The sequence below is a fragment of the Gavialis gangeticus genome, unplaced genomic scaffold, assembly GCF_001723915.1.
Source record: "Gavialis gangeticus isolate Ggan-Ray unplaced genomic scaffold, GavGan_comp1, whole genome shotgun sequence".
Classification (NCBI taxonomy): Eukaryota; Metazoa; Chordata; order Crocodylia; family Gavialidae; genus Gavialis; species Gavialis gangeticus.
In genome coordinates this window covers 20,071,172-20,097,080 of record NW_017729003.1, presented here as the reverse complement: position 1 = coordinate 20,097,080, position 25,909 = coordinate 20,071,172, and the positions used below count along the sequence as shown (strand labels likewise).

Here is a 25,909-nt window from a genome sequence, read left to right as displayed (position 1 = left end):
TCTTTTGAAATAAAATTAAAATATGTTATAGTAGATGTTTGGTTTATAGTATATATTTGGCTTTTTTCCTATAATTTGTTAAAATATCTTCAGAACAATTTTATGCATGTGGCCCTTCACAGCTCATAAAAACTCATAAAGTGATGTCCCAGCTGAAATAATTGCCCAGCCCTGGTCTAATTGATGTGCTGTTGGTCAGGTGAACTATACTAGCACATATGTTTGTAACATATCTCGTATCCAACAAAAGATGTGAAATTTGTTTCAGTTTTTTTTAGAATTCACAGTAGAGAGACTCATACATTTCATATTTGTAACGTTAAATGCTTTTCCATCCATACAACAATTTTTTTTTTTCTTTTTTGGCATGGTTTTTCTTATTTTAAAATAACACTGTAATTTCATGGTATTTAGAAGGACAAACATGACATCATCCCTATTCCCATAACCTGGGAATAGGGATGTGGCCTGCCATGCCGCATATTTTCTAGCGTGTCCTTTCTGGTTGCTGGACAATTTTAGTAGAAATGCAGTACTTTTTATAGGTAGCTAATGATGTATTGTGTAATAATTGAAATGCAGGAGTCAAGAATACTAGAGTTTGTTTTTGGCTTCACTGATGTTACTTGGGCAACAGTTGCATAATCATTTTGCATGTTTTTCCTACCTATGAAGTGTGAATAATAATCATTCACATTGATTGGATTCCAAATGTTTCATCAGAGCAGGCTAATTTCTCACAAACGCAAAACAGCATCTCTTGGGATCTCAAATCACTTTAAGAGCTTTTGACTAGTTAGACTAGAGCAGGGGTGGGCAAAATGCAGCCTGGGGCCGGTTGCGGCCTGTCAGGCCGTTCTGTCTGGCCCACGGGACCCCTAAAAAATCTAGAAATTAGCATTAATCTGCCCTGGGCTGCCTCTCATTCAGCCCTTGATGGCTTGCTGAAATTCAGTAAGTGGCCCTCTGCCCAAAATAATTCCCAGCCCCTCCACTGGAGGACAGTGTAAACAGTGATGATTATTCACTCTTCACAGGCAGGAAAAACTAACTTAGACTGTATCTGAAGTCAGAACATCTGGATATAAAGAGTTCCTGTTTTTAGGAATGTTATTTCGTCTCAACTTAATTTTGATGAGCAATGAATAGCTTATATCATGGCCATTTATTTTTCAGTTGAATTGTTTATAGTTTAATGATAATGTTTGAAGGTAAGGTTTCTTGTATAGATCTCCATATTAGTGATTACACAACTTGGGTTTGAGACTTGTACATAAACTAATAGAGATTAGAAAGTATTTGGAGTTCCTTGGAATTCTCATTTTTAAAGGTGTTAGTAAAATCAAATGTGTAAATTCAGAGAAATACTATCTTTACAATGCTAGTAATGGTAGATAATTTAATTCCCAAATTCTGTCTACTTGATAAGGCTAATATACTTTGTGTATTTTGTTCAGGTCTGTTCTTTGATGTAATTTTTGGGTATGTTGCGGCATTTGCTCCAAGCTATGAAATTTTTGCAATGTCACGCTTTATTGTTGGGATTACAAATGGTGGAATGTCTCTGGTGTCTTTTGTCTTGACACAAGAATATGTAGGAAAGTCATTCTGGTCTTTTACAGGTAAAATTTAAGAATATTTTATTAGTACTGTATGAAGTATTTGTTTTTTTTTAAAAACTCACAAATGTATTATGAATTGTAACTTTATAAAGTTAATTTAAGTAAATATTAAATGACCAATTTTTTTCATTCCAAGCTACCACTGAGTTAAGTGGGAATTTTGCTTGAATAGGAACCGTACAATTGGGTCCAGTATGATAAACAATGGTAAAACCATGAGATTTCAAGATTTAGCATAGTTAAGCGGTTCTCAGCTCTTCTAGATTCCAGGCACCCACTGAAAAATGCCAGCTCTTAGCTTTCACTCATTTCTTTACTACAGAAAAATAAAATAGCTATTCTTCTGTCCCCAAAAAACTTGGAAAGACCACAACAAATTGGGATGTTTTTGACCTTAGGATTTCAGCCCCACATCTAACAGTGCTATATCGTGTGACACTATAGTACTCTTAAAATGCATCTCACAGTACCCTAGAGTTCTGCAGCACCTTAATTTAGAATCACTGTTTCATACAATTTCTTCATTTGTGGTCTACTTTCCATGAAAAAGATGTTTTTATGGACTCTCCCAGCTTCTAAATTACACTTTATAGTGCCTTGAGAAAATATTTAGAAGATCAAGTACTCTTTTCTCTTCCCCACCAAAAATGTATTTAAAGAAATATGTTCTTCTGTCTCATAAAATGAGTTAGCATGTATGTAATGCTTCCCCTCCACTCCCAAGTGCAGTATCGATATCAAATGTCTGCATCTGACAGTGCCAAATTTTAAAATACAGGTAGAAGAGGTAGAAGTGCATTTTCTTTGCTTCATCACACTGCTGCAAATCTGTAGTATGTCTAACTACTATGGATTTACATTAGAGTAAACTGAGAACAGAATTTGGCCCAACATGCTTAACTGCAGTGGTTATAAGCATATTTACTTTTTGTATTTCCCAAGAAAGGGAAAAAAGCATCATAGGGGCCTGTACAGTAGGCCTCTCCAAGTAGGGAAGTATTTGATTCGGATTCGCCAATTTGGAGGACAGCGAGTCGATTCGGAGATTCAGATCACTGTCCTGAAAACGCAATATCTCACTTCTTCAGGTTTCCCATTCTATTTTTTTTCTTATTTTTTCTTTTATCATTGCCTTACCCTCTAGGAATAGGGAAAGAGATTGTTTTGTTTTGGGGGGTTTTTTCTGTCTTTTCAGCAACTGGTATTTTTCTAACTTCCTTAATATTCCTCTCCATTTCTCTTCTTTTCCAGCTCATGTTCTTTTTATGTCTTTCTCTCTCTCTCTCCCTCTCCCTTCTGCTTGCCCCTTTTGTATGCCTTTCTTGGCTCTTTCCCGTCTTTTCTTCTGCAGGGATGGCCCCTGATGGGCTGAAGAGATAATCTACTCCCTGCTGCTTGTCATTTCAGGTGCTTTGTGTTTTTAGTACTTCAGGAGGGGACTATGGAGCAACTGGTCAATGGGTGGATTGGAGAGGGAGATACTGAGCACTGCCTTTAACAGCAGGACTAAAGTGCTTCTGTCAGCTGTGGTCAAGATTCAATGGACCTTACTCTGCCAACTTATAGTTTAGTACTAGATCTCACACAAAGAGTTTGCTGCTAGGCTTTTGTGTTTGGTATTGACTCCATATGTTTCTCCAAGACAGACAAGGTTCTTTGGGTAAAACCAATATCTTTTATTAGACCAACCCAAATAAAAGATATTGGATTTACCCAAATAACCTTGTTTAGCCTATATCGTTAGACCAACATGGCTACAACCTACACCCTTGAAACATGGAATGTATTTCTCCAATGTTTTTTATCGATATTTATTCTCCAGGAAGGCTTGGTAAATTTTAATAGGTACTGTTTGGTTCTAGCTGTTTTTATACCCAGTACTATCCTTAGCATTTTATATCTCACTTAAATTTTGTCTACTTTACCACAGTACTGCCACTCCATGTTATCTAAATGCACCTAAATAAATAACCTCAAGTATTTACTGTCTATGCCCCCAACTTCTATCTAGCATTCCTTCCTTTTCTTGCTTCCTTCAAAAATCCATGATTTAAAAAGAATGAAAATTCTATAAAAGCATATCTGGGTCAGAATCAGATGACTTTATTTCAACAAACTCATTACATTGTGCTAGCCATTCTGAAGATGTTATAAAGTCCTTTTTGCTGTAGAGTGCATACCTAGAAACTGCTTAGAACTTGAAGAATCTATACATGGGTTTTGACATTGTTTTAAATAGCAGCTTTTTCTTACCTTTATTTACAGGTTCATTAACAAATTTGACCTTTGCAGTTGGCATAGCAGTTTATGCCTTACTGGGTTACTACATAAGGCAATGGCGTTACCTTGCATTTGTATCAAATTGTCCAGGAATTGTCTTTTTTCTCCTTTCTCTGTAAGTAGATCAAACTTATTATGGCTATGAAAACACAATATACAGTACTTTAACAAGAAGTCTTGCTTTTCACTGAAAGACTGTAATTGAAGTAAGGCTAACTTTCATGTTTTTATGCTTGTCTTCCTTGAAGAATAATGCATATATGTGGTAATGAAAAAGATTTTGGCTGATATTTTCAATAATAAAAAAAATGCCTTTAGAGTTTACCCACTGTTTAAAGAAGATGCCAAAAGAAATTTTTTTTTCTGTCCTTACCTCTTGGGTAGAAATATTGGCACTGTTGATACAGATTCCTGAGCAGCTAGAAAACAAAATCTTTGCTTAGTCATGTTCATAATGTCCCCATTTAATTAGTAGTGATGCACAACAGTCTGCTAACCTCTTTTGAACTGTCTGTAAGTGAGCCAGGTATCAATCAGTAGTTTGGGGTAAAAGTGGAGGAAGAAAGGGAAAAGAGCATCGTAGGGGGGTGTAGAGTAGACCTCCGCAAATAGGGAAGTATTTGATTCGATCTTGGCCGATTTGGAGGACAGTGAGTCGATTTGGAGATTCAGATCACTGTCCTGAATAGATTTGGCTGAATCAGCTTCAGAAGATTTGGCACTAATTTAGAGACATTCGGTGATTCAGATCAGCTGGGGAGAGGCAGGCACAGCTGGGTGCCTGCACGTTCTCCCACAGCTCCCCCAGCTGTGCCTGCCTTTCCCCAGGCAGGGGGAGCCATGGGAGAAACCCCCATGGGTGCCTTGCTCAGCCCCAGCCTAGCCCCAGCACTTCACATAAAAAAAAAAAAAAGCCCCGTACTCACTGGCTGCAGGAGCAGCAATTGGGGCCTTTGGGCACTTGTAGCAGAGCCCCCACCATGCAGCACAAGCAGTGGGGGGCAGTGGGAATTGTCCCCCCTGCTTGCCACCCATGCGGCAGCAGCCCCATAGCATGGGTGCAGCATGGCTCAGCAGGGTGCCACTGGGGCTGAGTGCTGCTGGGCTCCAGCTGACTGCTAGAGCCCCCCTAGCTCCCAGAAAGCATATGGCACCTTGCCGAGCCACGCTGCACCCACACGATGCAGCAGCTACCATGCAGGTGCCAGGCAGGGAGGGCAATCTGCGTTGCCCCCCACTGCCCCACACTGTGAGGGGAGGCTCTGTCACAAGTTCCCACGGGCGTCCAATTGCCACTCCAGCAGCTGGTGAGTGTAGGGCTTTTTTATTTTTTATTTTTTTTGAAGTGCTGGGAAGCTGGACCAGGCAGGGCAGCCATGGGGACTTCTCCCATGGCTCCCCTGGCTGTGCCCGCCTCTGCCCTGGTGGTGGGAACCATGGGGGCTAAGCCCTGCTGCCACTTGCCCAGTCAGCAGGGGGGGAAGGGTGTGATGGCTTGCTCTGAGCAGCAGCAGTGCATGGCCCCCACTCCCAGTGCTGCTGTGCATGCATCAGCACTGGGAGTGGAGGCTCTGCTCTGCTGCTTGCCAGCTGGCACAGGAAGGAGTGGGATGTGGATGTGGCAGCTCTGGGAGCAGGGGCTCTGCCCTGCTGCCACTTGCCGCCTTCCGCTTGGAGCGAGCCGCGCCCTCATCCCACCCCCCTCGCCCCAGCAGGGCAAGCAGCAGCAGGGCAGAGCCCCTGCTCCCAGCGCTGCCTCACTTGCATCCTGCACCCCCCGCACCTCTTCCCGAGCAATGAACCCCCCAACCTTCCAGGGCAGCTTGTCCCAGCCACAATCCCAGTTCCTCACTCCCCCATGCCCTGTCTACCTCTTTCCCCCTCCCCCAACCCGAATCTCTGAATCGGCCATGTCTTTTCTGAATCTTTTTCTGAATTGATTTGGATGCTTCGAATTGATTTGGAGCTTTTATTTGGTCTCCTGATTCGATTTGAATTCAGAGATTCAGTCTCCTGATTGGGCATGGAGAAGTGAGGATGTTTCACACAGCCCTACTGTAGTGCTAGAGGAGAATCTGGAACTTCTCAGCTTGATGTGACAGTTGAGATGGCCAGTGATCAAAAGAGCAGTGTTTGCACATAAAAGGCAGTGACAAGTCTGCAGAGAAGCATGAGGGCTGCTAGAAGGCACACGCTATAGAACTAGTCCAAAATATTGGCTCTATGTCATCAAAGGTTTTCTTAACGTGGCAGACTGTGGAAGTACCATTAAAGTGTCAGGCAGAATTTTAAGGTTACTTTTCATAAGCCAAATGTCTGTAGTGATGTCTTGGTGGGAAATAAATGAAATTACAAAGCATTTCAAAGTCCATCCACTTGTGGGTGCTCTTTCTAGCTTGGCACTGCTTGTGATTGCTTGCTTTGTTTGGAGTGACCCAAAGTCTGGCGATGAGGTATGACATATATTTGCTATTTAAACTTTGTAGAAATGTGATAATAGGTGGAGTCCCGTAATACATATTGTTATGAGAATAGTTCTTGGATATATGAATATGTAAAAAAGTTTGTAGCATAGACTGCCTAGTCACAGTGTACTTCAGATCTGAGAAGAAGCAACATGCACTATGTAGCAGGGATCCTGGTTTTCCCTGTTTAAAAAAAAAACCCCCAATTTTCAGATTAAAAAAGTAAGCCAATTGAAATGAAACACCACGTGTGTGCGTGCGTGTGTGTGTGTGTGTGTGTATATATGTGTGTGTATATTAGTAGTGTTTCATTCTGATCATGGAATAATGTGGGTTTTCGGTTATTTTTTTTAATCTGAAAATTGGGAATTTTTTTTAATCGGAGAAAACTAGGATCCTCAGTTATCAGTAATTAAAACTATAGATGTAAAACTACAAGTACTATCTATTTATAATACTACAAAAGCAATCTCTAACATACTGTTTAAACATCCGTTATTTCTGCATAGATCAGCTTTTGGAATTAGTTGCCATCCAAAAATAATGTACAAAAAAAATCAATAACCAAGTATCACCTATTTCCCCAGAGTATATATTAAGGGGCTTTTGTACACGCCACATTTTTTGCCCTTTCTTCGGCTGCAACAGTGAGACTGTTTTCATGAGTGGGTTTTCTGGATGCTTTAAAAGTCTTTCTGGCACATTAAACTAAAACTCCTCAGATGTACTTTAGTTTGGCTCACCGGGAATCGCATCCACGGATTTGTTGCATGCAAACACAAAGGCATTCAAAGACATATAATGAGCCTCTTTGTCCACCAGATGGTTCTTGGTCCACCAGATGGTTCTTCCGCTGCTACATTTTGTAGTTTACCCCTTCAAATTGCTTTCGCTTTCTAATTGATTCTGCTTTTTTTTTTCTTGTGTGGTTTGCTGGTGCCCTGCTTCCTCAGCTGCGTAGCAGGGCACAGGCATGGGGGCGGTGGGAGGCCCTTCTCTGAGGGGGGCAGCATGGAACTGTCCCACTCTCCTGCAGCACCAGCCAGGGTCTGAGCTTAATTCGTTTGAAAACCTCATGTGTGTGAACACAGATGTGACACTCCAAAGCTTAATTCGTTCCAAGACCTAGTGTGCTCAAACACAGATGCGACACTCTAAAATAAACAAGTTTAATTTTATAAGCCTATTTAATTTAATGAGGATTAAAACCTGTGGTGTGTACAGGCACCCTCTAAAAGCAAAAATGTTACTCTCAAGAGATCTGTGTACCACATAATTAATAGACTTTGTCTCACATTAATTAAAGAGTACTGGAGGGACTTTGAAATATGCAGTTTAACCTTGATAGAGCATATTTCCAACTTGTGGTGAAATAATAAATAGAACAAAACAAAGTTCAGCTAAAACATTCTTTGAATTATCTACCCTTTGTCTTTTGAATTATCTAATTACTTTTGGAATGGTATTCTGGGAAATACACTAGCGAAACCTCAAACTTGGAAAAAAGAAATCCTGAGAGAAATCAGTGGGAAGGAGAGCTACTTGTGTTACTTTCATAAGAAAAAATTTAAAATGCCAGTCAATACCCATTTTAATCCAGTAAAAAAAACTTTAGGCAAACAATGAAATGGGGATGGCTCACCACTTTCCATTATTAGAAATAAAAGGAAAAGCCTAGTAAATATTTCCAGGTAGAGAGTGGTAAGTAAATTTTGCAAATAAGCGGAGATACCTTTCATTCACAATTTAGAATTACCAAAAACAAAGAAGCAAACCAACCTTCTAGAAATAAGAGAAAAACAAGTAATAAGGCCTCAACAAATATTTTAAAATAATGTTAGTGTATTATTGCATAATAACCAAAAATTAATTATTTATCAGAATTATTTTCCCGATGAAGAAAATAAGGTAATTAATTTTGATTAACATATTATTGAGAGCTTTTCTTTAAAACATACAGTCTGAAAGGTAGGACACAAGCTGGAGTAAAAATGACAGAAAAATGATTTTTATGATGAAAAGTGCACAAGGCAAAACTAATTACAACAGTGGAGTATAATAGAAACATTTTTCTTTTCACTATAAAAAGAATGGAAAAAGAAATTGGTTGGGTGTTTTGGCCCACGTGCACTTTATAGCTCCAAATTTACAACATGAGATGACTGAAAATACACTACCATTTATTGTTTGGTATTTTTGGATATTATTCTGTTATGACATGTAACCATTCATGTAACCATTCTGTATTATCACAGTGTTGGCACAAATTTAAGTCTAATAATAGTGCTGTGTTTGTCAGATTGACCAACTCAGTTCAGCTTTGACTTTGATTTGCTTGTTTTTGAAATGCATGTAATAATAATGCAGAGATTATTTCCTTGTTCGCCAAATTTAAATTAGAGAATTTGGTACCAATTTTGTATAAAATTGACTTTAAATGAATCGGCAGTGGCAGAGCTACTAAATAAAAATGACCAGTGTCATGTGTCACATGACAAAGAGATACAATTTGTATGTATAAAAAATGTATTTTTATAGACCCTTATTAATTCTGAAAAAATAGTTTAGATTCGTTTTATTGGCTTTAGTTATTCTCTGATTTTCAAAGTCTTGTTAGAAGTAGTGTTTTGTTTAGTAGGTTAACAAAAATGGTTCACATGTGGTTATATTAATATACAACAAAGTATGATTTTCTGCTTTCTTTTTTTTAAATTGTAGATATAGTTTAACACCTCAATATTATTATTCATGCTAATTTTGACTATTTAGGAATTTAAATTTTTGAATATTTTGATGTTGCTGTGGAACAAAGTTTCAATTTTTTTCTGTAAGACTAATTACAAAGTACAGTTATAGGTAATTCCAAGATGATTTTTTTTCCCTCAGATGTGAATATTATAAAAATTGGGTTGAGGTGGAAGTTGTCAAAATCTTCTTGCAGGCAAGGTTCTTTGGGTGAATCTGATATCTTTTATTAGACCAACATAAATAATTGGAAAATTTTTTTTAACAAAGTTTTGGGTTTAAAAAGCCTTTGTCAGGCTGAGGACGTGTCTGCAGTTGGTGTGTGCTCTTCCTGGATGCAATGAATAGTAAAGAAGCCAGAGGCTGGGCTGGCATGCATGCAATTCAGGCAGTTAGTGAAGATGTAAATTGAGGAGTCAGTGGGTGAGAGACCGGCATGGTCCAGGGGGACAGAAAAGAGGGATGAATGTAGCAGTTAAATAGTGGAGAGATACCTGGGGAGTCATATGTCAGGCAGGTTATAATGTGCCATAAATCCAATGTCTATATTAGTCCATGATTTTTTTGTATCCAGGAGGTTGATGAAGTGAAGTTCATAGGCTAATCTCTGAGAAGTGTTTTGTAAGTTCCCTTTGAGGATTATAACTGAGAGATTGGAGAGAAAGTGGTTTTCTTGTGAGAAATGTGCTCCCACAGGTAATTGGGTATTCTTGTCTTTGATAGATTTCCGGTGTGCATTCATTCTGGTGCACAGTTGTTGTTTGGTCTCTCCTATGTATTTTCCATCAGGGCATTTGGTGCATTGGATGAGATATATTACATTTCTGGAGGTGCAGCTATAAAATGCAGGGATGCTGATGACTCTGTTGTGGGGTGTAGTAATTGTGAGGGTGGTGGAGAAATGTTGGCAGGTTTTGCATTTCTTGTCATGGCACGGTCTGGATCCATTCGGTGTGTTCTGGGCATGAGGAAGTTTGCTTCTGGTAATGAGGTTAGTGAGGTTCGGTGCTTGTTTGAAGGCTAGGATGGGTAGTTCTGGGAAGATCTCTTTAAGAATAGTGTCTCTTTCTAGTATGAGTTGCAATTGTTTGAGGATTTTCCGTATGGGTTTGAGGAAAGGGTGATATGTCATAACCAGCAGTGTGTGATTCGTTGGTTTTTTTCTTCTGTTCTGCAGCAATTCTTCATGTGGTATCTGGGTGGCTCTTTCAAATGTGTGGATATTCTCCGTGTAAATTCGGTGGTATCTGAGGGCTTGGCTGTATATTACAGCTTGTATATACAGCCAGGTGCTCAGATACCACCATATTTGCACTGAGGAGAACACCTGGGATTGCCACCTCACCAATCTTAAAAAGGCTTTCACTCAACGAGGACACTCCTCCAGAGAGAGAGCTCACACGTTTGAACAAAGAACATTGTCTGCCGATGTCCTTAGACCAACACAGCTACAACATATACCCCTCAAAATCTTCTTGAATTTTAAGAACCAAATTCTGTTCTTGTTTAAATATAGCTTTAAAATGCATATGAGTGCAATTCCTGAAAAGGAAATTGGAATCTCACATTTCAGTTTTTGCCATTCCTTAAATTAAATATCGGATGTGTATATTTAATACATGTTTACCTCCTAATGTGATGCTTTGACTTGCTGAGAAATAAGGTTGATCTAGTCTGTCATTGATAGAAATGTACTTTCTTTATCTAATTTTTGTCTGGCAGTTTGCTTCCAGAATCACCTAGATGGCTGTATTCCCAGGGGAACACTATAGAAGCGGAGCGTGTACTACAATACATAGCCCTGGGTAATGGAAAAGAAAGGTTAACTATAAAATTAAAACCATGTGCAGGTACAATGAAAACAGATGAATCAGCACCCAGTGTCCTAAGCCTAGTAAAACACCCAGTCCTTCGGTGGCGAACTGTCATTTTGATGTATATCTGGTAAGTAGTAAAAAGCAAGCTAATGCTGAAGCACTGTGGGTTTGTCAAATATAAGACACTGATTAAGGTGTTTAGCTTCTTCCTTCATTTTTAAATAACATTCTCAAAGCTCAGTTATATGTTTGACTGTTAATTCCAGGTGCTGTTTTTTAAAAATGGTATTGTGTGTTACTTCATGCTAATTGTAATAATCTTTTTATAATTTTGTGTTACTTAGATACTGGTCCAAAAAATGAACTAGAAAGTAGTGGAAAACAACAACAACAAAAAAGAAAAGCCAACCCATAAATCCATAAAATTGTTTCCACTTGATATTGGTTGCATGCACACCTGTCATATTAAATTGTATTATAATATAGGTGTAAAAAGGAGACTACTGAGAGTTAAAAGTGGAGTTGTGGGGGAGCAATAGAGAAAAATATGAGCTTACCATTTGATCGTTAGTTTTCACATGTTAGAATACAAAGTGCAAAAACTGCAAAACGAAAGAAACCCACTTATCTTTGCAGTGATATCTGCACTTACTGCACTTATCTTTGCCATGGGAGGTGCTCTAGACTTTGTCTCCTTGGTTGGGTCTAGTATAGTTTAAAGCAGTCCAAATGGCGAAAGGAGTAACTCTTCTGAAAATATAAGTTCTGATTGGAACAGCAAGAACACATCCCAGGAATAACCCCAGTATAGACCTCATGTCATTATCTGACCTGTTTAAGGCAAAGACTGGCAGAGGGTGTGTCCCTAGTAAAGCTGAGCATTAGATTTGAGATTACTTCTAGGAAAGAATTAGAAAAATCAGTTGTTTCATATCTAGATTATCAGGGATGAGAAAGGTAATTGTAGGAGAGACTATGGAATCTTACCAAATAGAAGATCTTCTTGTTCCTATAGCAGCCTTATTTAATACTTAAGCCCTGGAGGGAAAAAGTATATACAGCTTGAGAAGGATTCCCAGGCAATATTCTGTGCTGTCCTCTGGTTTTCTGCTGATGTTGTCAATCTCTTGTGAATTTAACATAATGACCCACTTTCCTGACACTGGTACCACAAAGCTACCTCTATGCAGATGAAGGTAGCTGTAGTGCCTGTGGTGTCCCTGAGTGGTTTTCAAACAAATACATTGACTAGCAACTCTGGGTCTGTTGTGACTTTTAGGGAATGCTTCCCCTTCTCCCCCACCCCAAAAGGTTCCCTTGTGATTCCTGCAAGGGTTTAGAAGAGCTGGTGCTTGTTGTGTAACTTGTACCCCAGAAAGGATTACTTTTGTGACTGAAAGTAGAAGTTAAATAGTGGCATAATGGTACAGTGTTATATTACAGTAAATATATCCTTAGTTATCATACTATTTGAGCGGCTGTGAAGTGTATGTCTTTCTATCTCTATCTTAAAGTGAAGGCTTGCTAGGGGCCTAAGGTGTGATGGTAGCTAATCCTCAATCCCAGACAACCCTCGCTTAGCACTCTTATTTAGTTCCGGAAAAACTGAGCACTAAGCAAAACAGCGTTGAGTGAAACCCATTTTCCCACTGAGTTTAATGTAAATAAGTATAATTGGTTCCACACCACGTGCCGGGCTGGGCCTTGCGCTTCTGCCGGCCTTGGCTCTGCTGCTCCTGGCAAGGTACTGAGCAGGCTCTGTCAGGGAAGGCACTGGCTTCCCCCAGCCTCATTGTTCTGCCACTGTGATGGCCCCTGCCAGCCCACACCCGCTGGCCACCAGCATGGGGCCTGAGTTGGGGACCTGCCTGCCCAGGGATTTATGACAGGAAAGCAGTGGGGCTGTGGCCAGTGCGGAGGAAGCTTGGGATGGTGTCCACACCCCATGGATGTGTGCATGACTGGAGCAGAATGGGTCATGGGCTGCAGCCCAGGGCGGGGGGTGGGGGGAGGCTTCATGGGCTCAGCCCTGCTATGGCCTGGGGTGGTGGACACTGCACACATGTCCTTGAGCGCTGGCTCGCACTGGCCCAGACCCTGCACTCCTGCCGGCCCTGGCCTCAGGCTCTGCACTCCTGCCGCCCTGCCGGCCCTGGCCCTGGCCCTGGGCTCTGGCCCTGGCCCTGGGCTCAAGCCCCCTGCCTGCTCCTTCTTGCTGCCGCCACCATCGCTCCAGAACCATGTGTTGGAGCAGACCCCGGGTGCCTACCACCCCACCCTGGGCTCTGCTGGCTGCCACTCACTGCTTCACTTGATGCTACGGTTTTGCTGCCGCCACTGCTTCTCCCCACCCCCCACGCTGAGCGTATAATGAAATGTGCTGAGTGCTAAGTGAAACCAGGTAGGTATTTTAAATGAGCGCTATAGTGAAACTGTGGTAAGCGAAATGGCATGAAGCAGGGCTTGCCTGTAAACCCCATGTACTAACAGCTGGGTGGCACACATGATTTTGACAGGTTCTAGCCACATGTTGAATTTATGGCATTATACAAATGCTATGGTATGATATGCCACTGACTGTTTTATCATGCCTTTAATTGAGTTGTACATATTGCTGGGTTACTATTTCAGGTGCAATTAACCTGTTAGTATCTTAAATGTAATATGTGTTGGGGGCTATACTTAAGGCTATCCATATCAACTCTTCTCTGTATCAGTTAGGACAACTTACAGTACAAACTGTTTGTGCTACAAGAGCCACTTTTCCCTAATGTGTTTCTCTGAAGATTTCAGGCAGGGCACATTTCCTTAGTTAATGTGTTTCTGAAAGGTGCAACTTTTTTCCCTGAGAATCCACTTTCATCTTATGTGTACCTTCTGCTATGGCAAAATACCTTACAGTGTGAATTCTCTCCCTTTTTCCTGAATAACATAAAACGACAAGGAGCAGTGATGTTAGTAATCTGAGGTTAGGTTATATGATATTTAGGTTGTTACCTCTCAGCTCCGTGTTCTTGGGGAGCCTTGGCACAGTATGCAGCCTGTCTGATTCACAAAGAACTCTCCCCCTCCCTGCCTCTGCCTGAACAAGAACTGATTAGAGGAAGGACTTACAAAAGACAAAGATGATACAGTGGGAGACCCACCTAAAGCCCTCCAGACAAGGGTGATAAGAGTGAAGCAACTCCCGGTTCTCATATGCATTCCAGATGGAACAAGATGACAACTCATTTAAATGGGAGATGGAACAGGCATGCTCCTTCATTAACATTTAGGATGGAGAACAGAGATTCCAAGGCAAGGACCACACTGAATTCTGGGATCAGAAAAGCAGGGGAGCACTTCATGATGGGGAATCCTTGCTCCAAATGCTAATCAACCCACATCTACACACACCCAGCTCAGCATTTATCAGACCAATTCTAGTAATGACTCCTCTATTGGTTTTTCTCAGACGTACTTTGTTAGCATATGTGTATGTGTGTCTAACTGCATTTATTATTGTCCTAAATGAACTGAGTTCAAGGCACATGAGGGTGTCCGCCTATCAATGCTGAGCCTGACTCAGATGTGCTCTATTAACCTGTGTGCTTGTGTGTGACTTCATTTTATTGTTGCCCTGATGAACTGGGTTCAAGGCATATGAGGGTGTTAGCCTGTCAATGCTAAATAACCTGGCCTGGCTCAGGCATATCCTGTTGATCTGTGTGTGTCTGTGCGTACATGTGTTTGACTGATTTGGTGGCTGGAGGAATCCAGCCCCATTGAAACTGAGTCCTGCAAGATAGCTCCATTGGAGGTGAGGACTCGCAGAAGGGAGAGATACAGCTCCATATAGAAACGCAAGTAACACAAGCAGCACATTGGTAGAATTAAAGAGACCCCCAGAAACATACCCCTAATAAATGAGCACACCCCAAAGTGATGGGCAAATCTGGTAACAAGGTTTGGTCTTAATATCTCAAAGACCTTCCCATCTGTCCTTTTAGCAAGATAGAAAGTCTTAGCATGGTCTTGCTTTACTGAAGGCTTTAACAAGGGCTATTTTTAAAAGTTAGTTGTTTATGGAAAACTTGCAAATTGTACTTTGAAAAAAAGTGTTTTCCCCCATTGCCACAAGAAAAGAAAAATGTATTCAGTTCTGTTCCTTCCTGCTCCTTTTTCTTACCCCCATATACTTCTGGATGACAGAAGTCTCAATCTAATTATACAATCTAATTTCTTTCTTATGAAAATAAATTAAAGACCCTGCTCATAATTACAGAAATGTAATTATGAGCAACAACCCACAGGATCATGCAATGGCAACAATTCACAGAACTACACAAATAGTATGATAACTAAGGACATAGCTACCTTAACAGTACGAGTACATTTCCCCAGGTGTTGGAAGAAGTGTATTGCTAGTCAAATAGAATTTATGGTACAGCAGCTTGTTATCCATATACCAACAAGTCTGAGGTACTCTTCCACAGGAAACTGATAGTAGAGGGGACTGCTACAGATGAAATGCATTTAAAGGAAATGTATTAGGTAATCAGCAAAATCAGCTCTGGTTGACTCTTTTGGCCAGTCCAAGGCAATGTTCTGTTTTATCTTTTCTCTCTGTTTTTGAGATTCTGCAAATAGGCAGGTAATTGTTTTAAGCTTTGTATGTTGATATATAAGATCTAGTTTCTGTTGTTATCAGTGATTAATGAGGACCAGGGATCTGGGTTTTCTGTTTGCCACAGAAAATGTGGGTTTCACCCTTTTAAGGAGAAAAATGCGGGAAATGGTGGGTTTCCCTTTGGAGGCTGGCAAAGTTCCAGCCTGCAAGGGGCTGCTTGGGGCTGGGAGCAGCAGGAGGAGAAGGATCAGGGAGGGAGCGTCATGTGCATATGTGCACATGCAAATGCACATGGAAGCCAGGCAGTGTGGAAAGCAGCACCTGCAGCTCTCTCCAGGTAAGTCTGGGGAGGGGAGAAGAGGGGAGGAAGATTGAGGTGGAAAAGATTGAGGCCCCCATGGTGAGGGCGGGAGGCAGTGGGGCAGGGCTGGGGCTGGAGGTGCTGCCCAGCTGGGGCAGTATATGGAGCTGGAACTAGAAGGCCTGGCTGGGGGAGCAGGATGGAGCCATGGGCGGCATGCCTGAGGGGCAGCAAGGAGGCCAGCTCCCTGCCACTGGATGGACTCCCAGATTTATGCCTGGGGCAGAGGTGGATGCAGGCTCGGAGATCCCTGTCCTGCTGCACTTCCCCTGAGACCTCTGTTGCCGAGTGGGTGGGACCTGGCATGACAGAGTGAGATGGGGAGGCTTAATGCTGCCTCTGGGAGCCCCATGCCAGCTATGCCACCATGGCGAGGTGCCCCCTGCCCACCCAGCAGCAATGGGGGGCACAACTCTGCTGTTGCTACTGCTGCTGGGATTCATGCCACTGCTGCTGTAATCCAAAACATGGATTTGGGACTTTTTAAATCAGAGAATGTGTGAATTTTTATCAGAAATTTTGTGATTTTTTTAAACAGAGAAAACCAGGATCTATGATGAGAGTGAACCCTCAGCCTTAGCAGCTTTGGCCTGAATTTTATTTTTTAACATACCATTGGATATTTTGTTTACATACCATTCGATATTTGGTTTTCTGGTTAAATTTACCTGATATACAGCAAACTTGGCTCTATATGTGCCAGGGTGGATAGATTGCTTTCTTGGAAGGACTGATATGCAGTGTATTATATTTGGTGTCCACAAAAACAACATATTTTTTTCTGTTATACAGGGTTTTATACTATAGATTTTTCTATGACAATAACAGATATTAATATTTTTAAAGTGTTTCTTTTTAAAAATACTTAAGAAATATAAAATCGTAAAGATTTTTCTGCATATGTACATTCTTTGGTAAGATATGGTTCCTTTGTGTATTTCAATAAGACTTCTGTTGTTTTTATCTCTTTTACTTGGAGAATAGTATTTTGTATTGGCAGCTCTCAATATTATATCATTAACATTTAACTTTTCTGATGTTAGTTTTTGATGATGATGATCATAACCAAGCCAGTTTTTATGGATATTTTCAGGTATGTCTGCAGTCTTGTGTACTATGGCTTAACATTGAATGCTGGTGAATTAGGAGGAAATCTGTACCTAAATGTAGCTCTGTATGGCCTTGTAGAAGTTCCAGCATTTCCACTCTGTATGTTCTTTATTGAGAAACCCTGGTAAGAATACTAACTTTCTAGTTTTCTGACTATACTGTAAGGTTAGCATGATATTATATATGGAAAAGCTTGTGTTATATTTTATAGTAATATATGGCCTTGCACTTTTGAATTTCTTCTTTTGGAATGCAGTCCCCCATAGGGGGACTGTTCTTACTCTCTTTCCTTTAGTTGCACTTCACTTTCCTATTCTTTATTTCCTGAACTTTTCAATGCTTAGTGTGGCTCAATGCTATTTTTTTGACAAATCTGAGTTAACACCATTTGGATGGCTGAGTAGTATGCACCTCCTGTATGTTTTGCCCAGAAACTTTTGCACCCAGATGAGAGAGAGTACAACTCTGAATCATGTTCATTTTTAATGAAACTTAAGAAATCAAGCCAGGTTTGTAGAAAAAGGGCCTCAGTATTTAAGGTCTCAAATATCTGAAGTTCATACTTCTTCAGATTTCTACCTGTATTTGTAGTCCCACAGTCACAAAAATATTTGTTAGCTCTAAAGGCTAACTAGTCAATGTGGAGGTCCTGAGTTATACAGGACTGTAGTCTCTCTTCAGGTTGAGAAACTAAGTGAAATCCTGGTCTTAGAAGTCAGTGGCAAACGCTCTTTAATTTTAGTAGGATTAGGGTTTTATCTTTTAAATTTTCTTGGTAGCTTTATAAGCTCAGTTAGATTTTTCCAAGTTAAAAATAATATCAAGCACCTATGTTTAAACTGCAAGACACACATTAGTGTAATCTGTTCAAAAGATATATTCCAGTGTTTTAACAACTTTTTTTGCCTGCTGTTGTGAAGACATAATGATTTAACTCAAAATATAGATGTAAGTAGTTGTACCAGTTTAATAGATATTAATACTAACAAGATAGTTAGCTCAGAGCTTCTGTTATCAGCTTTAAAATACAATCAATATATTAAGAAAATCTAACATTTTTGTTGCAAAGGGTTAATTAAACATGTTTTCAAAGACAAATATTGTGTTTTGATAATAAAAAACTAGAATTGTGACACAGGTAAGAGAGGATACTTAGGCTGCATGCTCACATTCATATCATCTAAGAGAGCTCTCCAGGTTTGTACAGAAGTTCAGACAGAGAAGCAAAGAGCCTGCAGTCTGGATGCTGGGCTGCCAGGGGTCCCTAGAGCAGGTAGCCCAGAAAGCATTGCAGCCTTTTATTTTTAAATGAATGTAGGTGAGGCTTGGCAGGGAGTATTTCAGGCAGGAAACAAGCCCGGAGCAGAACATGCCCTCTAAGTGCTTCAGTGCTGGGCTTTTCCAGCCCAGAGCACTCAGTGCGGGTGTTCTGGTAACTTCTTGGCTGAGACTGACATACACTCTCTCTCCTCCTTTCGGAGAGGGGAGAGATGGAAGCAAAGTACACTGGGATTGTGGAGGTCATCTCTTCATGTGCTGTCTGTACAGAAGTTCTGTCTCCCGAGAGAGATTCTGTGGGAAGCCACTTCACTTGGGTTGTTATTTTTCTCACAGAGTGTCCACTTGTACTCTAGGAGAAAAATAACAAAATTCATACACTTGTGGTTTCTCCTGAGAGGACAGGGACTGCCTGGAGAAACTGAACATCTGTACTAGCTCTTACAAATATTTAAGATTTTACTGCATGAAACTTAAGTAGTAGATATACAGAAATCCAGCAGTTTCTTTTTTTTTTTTTTTTAACTGAACCATCAATTATTATTGAAAATAAGATTTATTTATGTATTTATATATTTATAATTCTTTCTAAATAATTATCAGTTTTGTACATATTGCAGATCTGGAGCTGATTTGTGATTGTCAGACTTGCTTCCCTTTTATGAAGGGAAGGACAACAAATATGAAGCCATACATACTCTTATTATCAAGTAAAGAAAAATTGCATATATAGTAGTGTTGCTTTATGTTTTATATCATAAGCAACAATACAAGAATATTAAGATTGCAAAGTCAGATACGCAAAGGTTAAAAAAGACAGAATTCAGTTTTCCTGTCCAGCCTTCTTGATATGCCTTGTGATACTGTCTTTTTATTACTTGGTCAAAGAGAGAGCCCCTGCCTCTTTCAGCGCACCAGGTAGATTTTTCTCAGGGAGCAAATCAAGGCTGTGCAGTGAATAAAGCTGCTGCTTGTAAGACTCTTGAATCATTGCCGCAGGTGTTGTTATATTAACAACAAATTTGCTTCACTTTTTTTTACAGCTTTTGCTAGAAATGTCTTCTGGGAAGACTAACATATTGCTACTCAATAAAGTAACTAATTGAAGCCACTGTCTGAAAAGTCATACAGTATATAACTGTTAGTGCTGCCATCCTATATTGTGTTTGGCCCTTTATAGACAAATACAAAAAGGAAAACTGCCTGTGTTGAAGAATTTATAGTTTTATCTAACCATCTGCCCATTTTTCTTTTAGGTCTGGAAGACGTAAAACTATGACCTCTTTTCTGATATTTGCAGGGTTTGCCTGTATAATCACCATGCTTTTACCTGAAAATGCTGGTGAGTATATACTGTTGTCAAAGTAAACTTGAGCTAGTCTCTCTAATTAGCTTAGACTAATTTACAGTTAAATCCAACTAATCCGTTAGGCAATTAGGGAGTTTACTAGAGACCAGGTATCTCTTGGAGGTGTTTGTGCAATAAGCGGACATGGCTCAAAGTAGTGAATGTATATCATTATGACAAACAGCATTTCAGAGTTATTACAGGAATTTAAAAAGACCTGTAGAAATTTCAGTTTAGAGGCTCAAGTTGTCTAGTCTTTCTATATATGTTTTATTTCAACTAATGTAGTGATTTTTAACAAGGGTGCCACAAGATAGTTTTACTGACATCATGTAATATTAGCATTTTTAGGTGTGCAAACAGTGCAGTGTATGATTCATGAGACCAACCCAGAAATTTCAAATAGTGTCAAAAACATTCTGAGCTGTTATGGTTTTTCTGGTCCTTCTGTCTAAAGTATGTTCTCAGGTCTTACATCTTTTAGCATCAAATTAGCAGTATTCTGTAAGTTATTACAGAATTTTAAACACTGGGACCAATAGCAGTGACCTAATCACAAGCTATGCACCTACAGTTTGTTGTGCATAACACCACTTGACCTTTTTCCTTTCTTTCTTTATTTTCTTTTTTTTTCAATGAAAGCAATTTTTTTAAATCTGAGCTTACATTGCATTGGGGAGTTACAAAAAAAAAAGGTTGATTTTATTAAAGTGAATTTTCAATTATAATTAGATGCTAAACACCTCATATCCCCATATATCAGCCAGATTTCTAAATAGCTTGCCTCATTTATTAACCAAATCACATCTAAACCCTTTCATATGGGGAAAATGAAGTAGGAACAATCTATCCATTAAGGGTGTATTCTCTAATGAAGGGTAAGAAATTTAAATTTGGTCAAGTAAAAACAGGGTGTCCCTTCCTTCCTACTCACTTGGGATTTATAGTATTTAGCAGGGATCCTGGGTTTTTTTAATAAAAATCCCAAATTCACTGATAACCCCTCCAAATTCTCTGATTTAAAAAACAGCAAAATCCATGTCTTTCCTCAATTAAAATGAAACACCACTCCCTCTCTCTCTCAGTTTAACACAATGTTTTACAATTTTAAAGCTGCTTGGAAGCCTACCAGTGCCTCAGTCATTATAATAAAATAAATTCTAAATACCTATCTACTTTGGTGTTTGCTTTTTGTGTTTTGTTTTTATCATAGAAAATCAGCACTTCCTCTGCCCCATTGGTCACAAGGTTGCGTGTCCAACTGTGGCTGTCCACTTCACTCCTTTGTGGTGCTGAGCAGCCCTGATATGCTGGTGTCTTGCGCCTGCCGTTGCCTCTAACTCCCAACCCACAGCCTCTCCAGCACTGCCAGTGCCCCTCACTCCCGATCTGTAGCCCTCTGCCACCTCCCAGCCCTGCCAGAGGGGAACCCCAGCTACCAGAACTATGGAACCTGGGGCAGGGCCCGCAGCACCCTGCCGCTCCAGCAGGGCTCAAGCCCTAGCTGCCACATACAGGAGGTGGCGGCTGCTGTGGCCAGAGCTGAGCAGAGTTTGTGGGCACGGGGGAGCATATGGGCTGCCCATTGCAGGGTTTGGGTCTCCCTGCTCTGCTACCCTGCCCTGGGGGCCTCTGTGGCCCAGTGGGTGGGATCTGGCACAGGAGGATGGAGCATGATAGGGAGGTGGGCATGGTGAGGTGCCCCTTGCCCTCCCGGAAGCAGTGGGGTTGGAAATGTGTAGAGGTGTGCCACCCTGCTGCTGCTGGGTGGGCAGGGGGTGCCTCACTTTGGTGACATGGCTGGCGCAGGGCTCCCAACACCCTTCTGTGCCAGGTACCACCCTCTGGGCCATGGAGGCCCCCAGGGGGAGGGAAGTAGGGTGGAAAGCCCAAGCCATGTGATGGGCAGCTTATATCCTTCCCCATCCCAAGCACTAATCTGGGAGGCACATGCCCCCCGCCCCACCCCCCTGCTCCTCTCCCTGGGTATGCACACAGCAGTGGGGAGCCAGTGTACACCAGCCCCCTGGACCAGCTGCCATCCTGCACCCCCAGCTGGACCCCAAGGCTGCACATTCCAACCCCAGCCCTGGGCACCATCCTGTCTGGGTAGCGCCCCCAGCCCCAGCTGCCAACCCACTCCTACTCTCTTCCTCACTGTGGCTGCCTCAGTCTGCCATCCCCTGCCCTACCGTGTCACCTATGCCCCACTGCATAGACTTACCTGAAGACAGCTGGTGGAGCTGCTTTCCACTGCTGCCTGCCTGTATCGCTGGCCACTTGCATGCGTGCGTGTCCACACATGCAGATGGCACTCCCTGTGCCCTGCTTCCCTCAGCCCCAAACATCCCCTTGCAGGCTGAAGCTCTGCCAACCTGCAAAGGGAAACCTGTGGTTTCCCATGTTTTTCTCCTTTAAAGAAGAAAATCCATGTTTTTCCTTGGCAAATGGAGAACCTAGATCCCAGGTACTCAGTAAGAAAAAGGTAGCTTAGCCCACACTTCACTTTCAAAGTGGAATAAGCTCCCTTGCCCAAAAATGGTCTTAGTGTACATTAAAAGTGTCCACATAGAGATTTAATACAGTGTTGAGAGAAATGGTAAGTAAAGTTTTCAGATGGACTGATGAATCTTTGTTGTTACTAGTACATGCTTCTTGATTACTTGATCATAAAAAGAAAACCAATGCCCAAATCCTCTACTGACACTAAGCAGAACTCTTAGGAAGACCAGGTCTCTGCACGTATTTGCATCTAGCAATTGGATGCTTGTTGCATTAACCTAGAGCATGACACAAACTGTAACTGTTTTCACATTCCTAGAATTTCTGCATAAATATATTAAACTTACAAAAGAAATTGAAGGTTCACTGTTTCATTTTACATGTTAATGACACAGTTATTTCAGTTAAAGACAAAATCCGACTTGATACAAATTTTGAGCAGTTTTGTGAAGAATGTTTATTTCTTGCTCCTGTAGGTTCTTGGGGTAGTTAGTGCTATAGTATAAGGTCAATGCTACACCTGTGTTTCAATCTCATGAACTAGAAAATACCCATACTTTAAATTTAATGCCATAAATATAATATTTCTTTTCACTTGCACTTTATTTTTTTTCTCTTCCAAAGGTTTATTCTTCAGTCCAACTTTGTTAGCGTTGTGTGGAAAAATGACAGTCAGTGCTGCCTTCAACATAGTGTATATTTATACTTCAGAACTCTACCCAACAGTATTAAGGTAATTGTTAATTTATTTCTGCAGAGTTCAGTATACTAAACGTAACTGCTGGGTTGTGTGAATTTTGTGTTGTTGCATTATCTCTTAATCTTGTTTCACATAAAAACATTTGAGTGTCTGAAATGGGTGAAATAAATGTTTGACTGTTACAGCAGTCTGTCAATATGAGAAGAAGAGTCTTTTAGTAAATAGGGGTGAATCTGGAGATGGCTGAGGAGGCTGATCTGAGAGTCATATGTTCAACTGCAGACATGGCATATGATTCCAGGAGGAAGAAGGGGTCTTGGTAAAAACAAAACCATTTGATACAGCATATATGCAAATGTATAACAATTCACACAAAGAAAACTATGTTTTGATGGTTTATGTTAATGTTTTTAGGTTTTAGTAAAATATTAATGAGAGTTCATACAATAGTCAAGTTTTTACTAAAATTTGAAAAGCACATTTTATATCAGACACCCATAGTGTAGTAGTTAATCCTCATGAGATGTTGATCTGGCAACTTTCTCAAGTGCTAAATCCCTTTTAAATATGTGAAAAAAAGGAAACTCCTTCCTTTATTAAAAATAATCTGAGATACAGTATTTTCTTGTTTGTGTTACTAATTCTTCTGGAAAAATTGTTATGCATAAAAACAAACTTCTTCTCCAGGCCTTCTTCCTTCTTTTATTGTTCTTTACAAAATATAAATACATTTTAAACGTAGGATATGCAAAAAAAGGGCAGATTATATTTCCCCTGCATAATTAAAATTGCTGCTATAGTTTAGTTTCTTATGTTTTGAACAGCAATTAATTGTTCATTTTTTGAATTTGTTGATTTAAATGTTTCTAATGCAATTCATTTAACTATTTATGTATAGTTCTAGCAATTCCATGCTGTGTTTTACAGTGTTTTATATGTAAACAGGTTAACTAAAAATATTATAATCTGAGGTAAAAAATGTACCCGGGGCAATTCTCTTTCACCCTCCCCTGCCCCACACTCCTCATTCCTCTGTACTTCCAGGGAGCAGGAACAAGTAAGGTATGGTGGGAATTTTAGTTCTCTAGTATCAATGAGGTTTGCTGCTGCTGGGGAGGAAGGGGGGGAACTTGCACCCCACTTTTTTGCTGCTGAAGACAATGTCCGGAGGCCAAACAAAATGCAGATTTTGGCCACAAAAATGGGGTCAATTCTCCTCCTCCCCAGTAGTGAACTCCACTGTCACTCTACAAAACTGATTCCCAGAATGCCTTGTACTCATTGCTTGTGTTGGCTGCTTCCTGCAGCCAGAAAGCGCAGGCAGAGCGAAGCAGGCAGGATTGAGGGCCTCCCATCCTTCTGGTGTCCCTCCCTTTAGGCATCTCTTGGGGCCTAGGCTCTGTTCAGCCACTCCATGTCACGCTACTGATTGTAACACATCAACTCACAGTGGCTTAACAAAGCTATAGCTGATGTCATCTAGGGTTAGTTAATATCCAGGTTACAGAAATTAAATATATCATAGCCTTCTAGTTCTCCAAATATTTCCCAAGTTGTTATATTATTTTCAGATAGGAGGAGTGCCCAAAAATGCCTCTCAGAATTTGGGCCTTATTGAGGTAAGTACTATATAACCAAACAGGAAGACAGTTTAAAGAGGTTAAAAAAAAGGTTGATAGAATGGTACAGCATGCAAAAAAATTACTAGGAATACCAAAGGCACATAACTTGTTTCCTTTTTCTTTTTCTGCTGTTTTTTTTATACATTGCAGGGCAGGGTCTGAGGAAATGGCAGTAGGAATGAATAAATGGAAATGTAAGAGTAGAGAGACAAGGTAAAATCAGAAAAGGATGGAAAGAGAAAGAAGAGGAGACCAGGGCAATGAGAATGAGCCTATAGTGGAGGGAGTCTGAGGATAAGGGTAGGAATGACTTGTGATTATTAACTACCAGATATTAATGTACAAAGTTTAAATCGTAAAAGTACCACATCTAAGAAATCCCTTTGCACTTTGAGTTGTATAATTCTGCAGTTTTAGCTCATGGAGCTGTGACATCTGGCCTGCAGGGCTCGCCACGGGTTGGGATATTTAACAGTGGGGGAACACTGGCAATACTGCCACTCTCCCCTGACTGCCAGATTCCCAAGCCTCGCTCGCGGCCAGTTCAGAGCTAGGCCACATCCCTCCTCTCACGTGTGACTGGTTTGGGGCCAGGCCATGCCCCTTCCCTCTGTGTGGTTGGGTTGGGGCCAAGCCATGCCCCATGGGATCAAGTTGGGGCCTGGCCATGCCCCCTTCCCCAGGAAGCTTGGGGCTGGGCCATGCTCCCCTGCCGTCCCCCACTGGGCTGGTTGGGGCTGGGCCACGTCCTCTTCTCCCCATGTGGTTTGATCAGGACTCTGCTTCCTTGTGTGCACTCTGGGAGCTACATCAGGATCTGGCCCCTGGACAGACCAGGCATTGCCTTCTGTGTGAAAAATGTTCATAGAATCATAGAAGCAGGGTCAGAAGGGACCTTGTAGATCTTCAAGTCCGACACCCTGCCTGGGCAGGAGAAAAACTAGGCTCAAATGACTCCAGCCAGGTGGGCATCAAGCCTCTTGTTAAAACTCCCTTGGAAGTTGGTTCCAGATCCTAGCTGCCCTAACTGTGAAGTAGGTCTTACGGATCTCTAATCTAAACCTACTCTCCAACAACTTATGGCCATTATTCCTTGTTATGCCAGGGGGCGCTAGGGGGAACAAGGTCTCTCCCAAACCCTTCTGGTCCCCCCTAGTGAGTTTATAGATGGTCACCAGGTCCCCCCTCAGCCTTCTCTTGTGAAGGCTGAACAGGTTCAGGTCCCGCAGTCTCTCATTGTAGGGTCTGCCCTGTTGTCTCCGGATCACGCAGCTGGCTCTCCTCTGGACCCTCTCAATGTTGTCCACGTGCCTCCTGAAGTGGGGCACACAGAACTGGACACAGTACTCCAGCTGTGGCCTGACCAGTGTTGCATAGAGGGGGAGGATCACCTCCCTGGCTCTACTTGAGCTGCACCTGTGGATGCACGACAAGGTCCGGTTAGCCCTGC

The 25,909-nt window shown here is 41.2% G+C and overlaps 1 protein-coding gene across 3 annotated transcripts in view; it reads left to right on the top strand.

Moving 5' to 3' along the window:
* Nucleotides 1–25,909, top strand: part of LOC109291020 (solute carrier family 22 member 15-like) — a 78,669-nt gene that overhangs the window by 24,600 nt on the left and 28,160 nt on the right. For all 3 annotated transcript variants that reach the window (XM_019507885.1, XM_019507884.1, XM_019507886.1), the window contains exons 4-9: nucleotides 1,458–1,622; nucleotides 3,888–4,017; nucleotides 10,835–11,056; nucleotides 16,993–17,133; nucleotides 19,544–19,629; nucleotides 22,762–22,870. In XM_019507885.1, coding sequence (XP_019363430.1) covers nucleotides 1,458–1,622; nucleotides 3,888–4,017; nucleotides 10,835–11,056; nucleotides 16,993–17,133; nucleotides 19,544–19,629; nucleotides 22,762–22,870 — 853 coding nt within the window. The remainder of the gene's footprint in view (nucleotides 1–1,457; nucleotides 1,623–3,887; nucleotides 4,018–10,834; nucleotides 11,057–16,992; nucleotides 17,134–19,543; nucleotides 19,630–22,761; nucleotides 22,871–25,909) is intronic.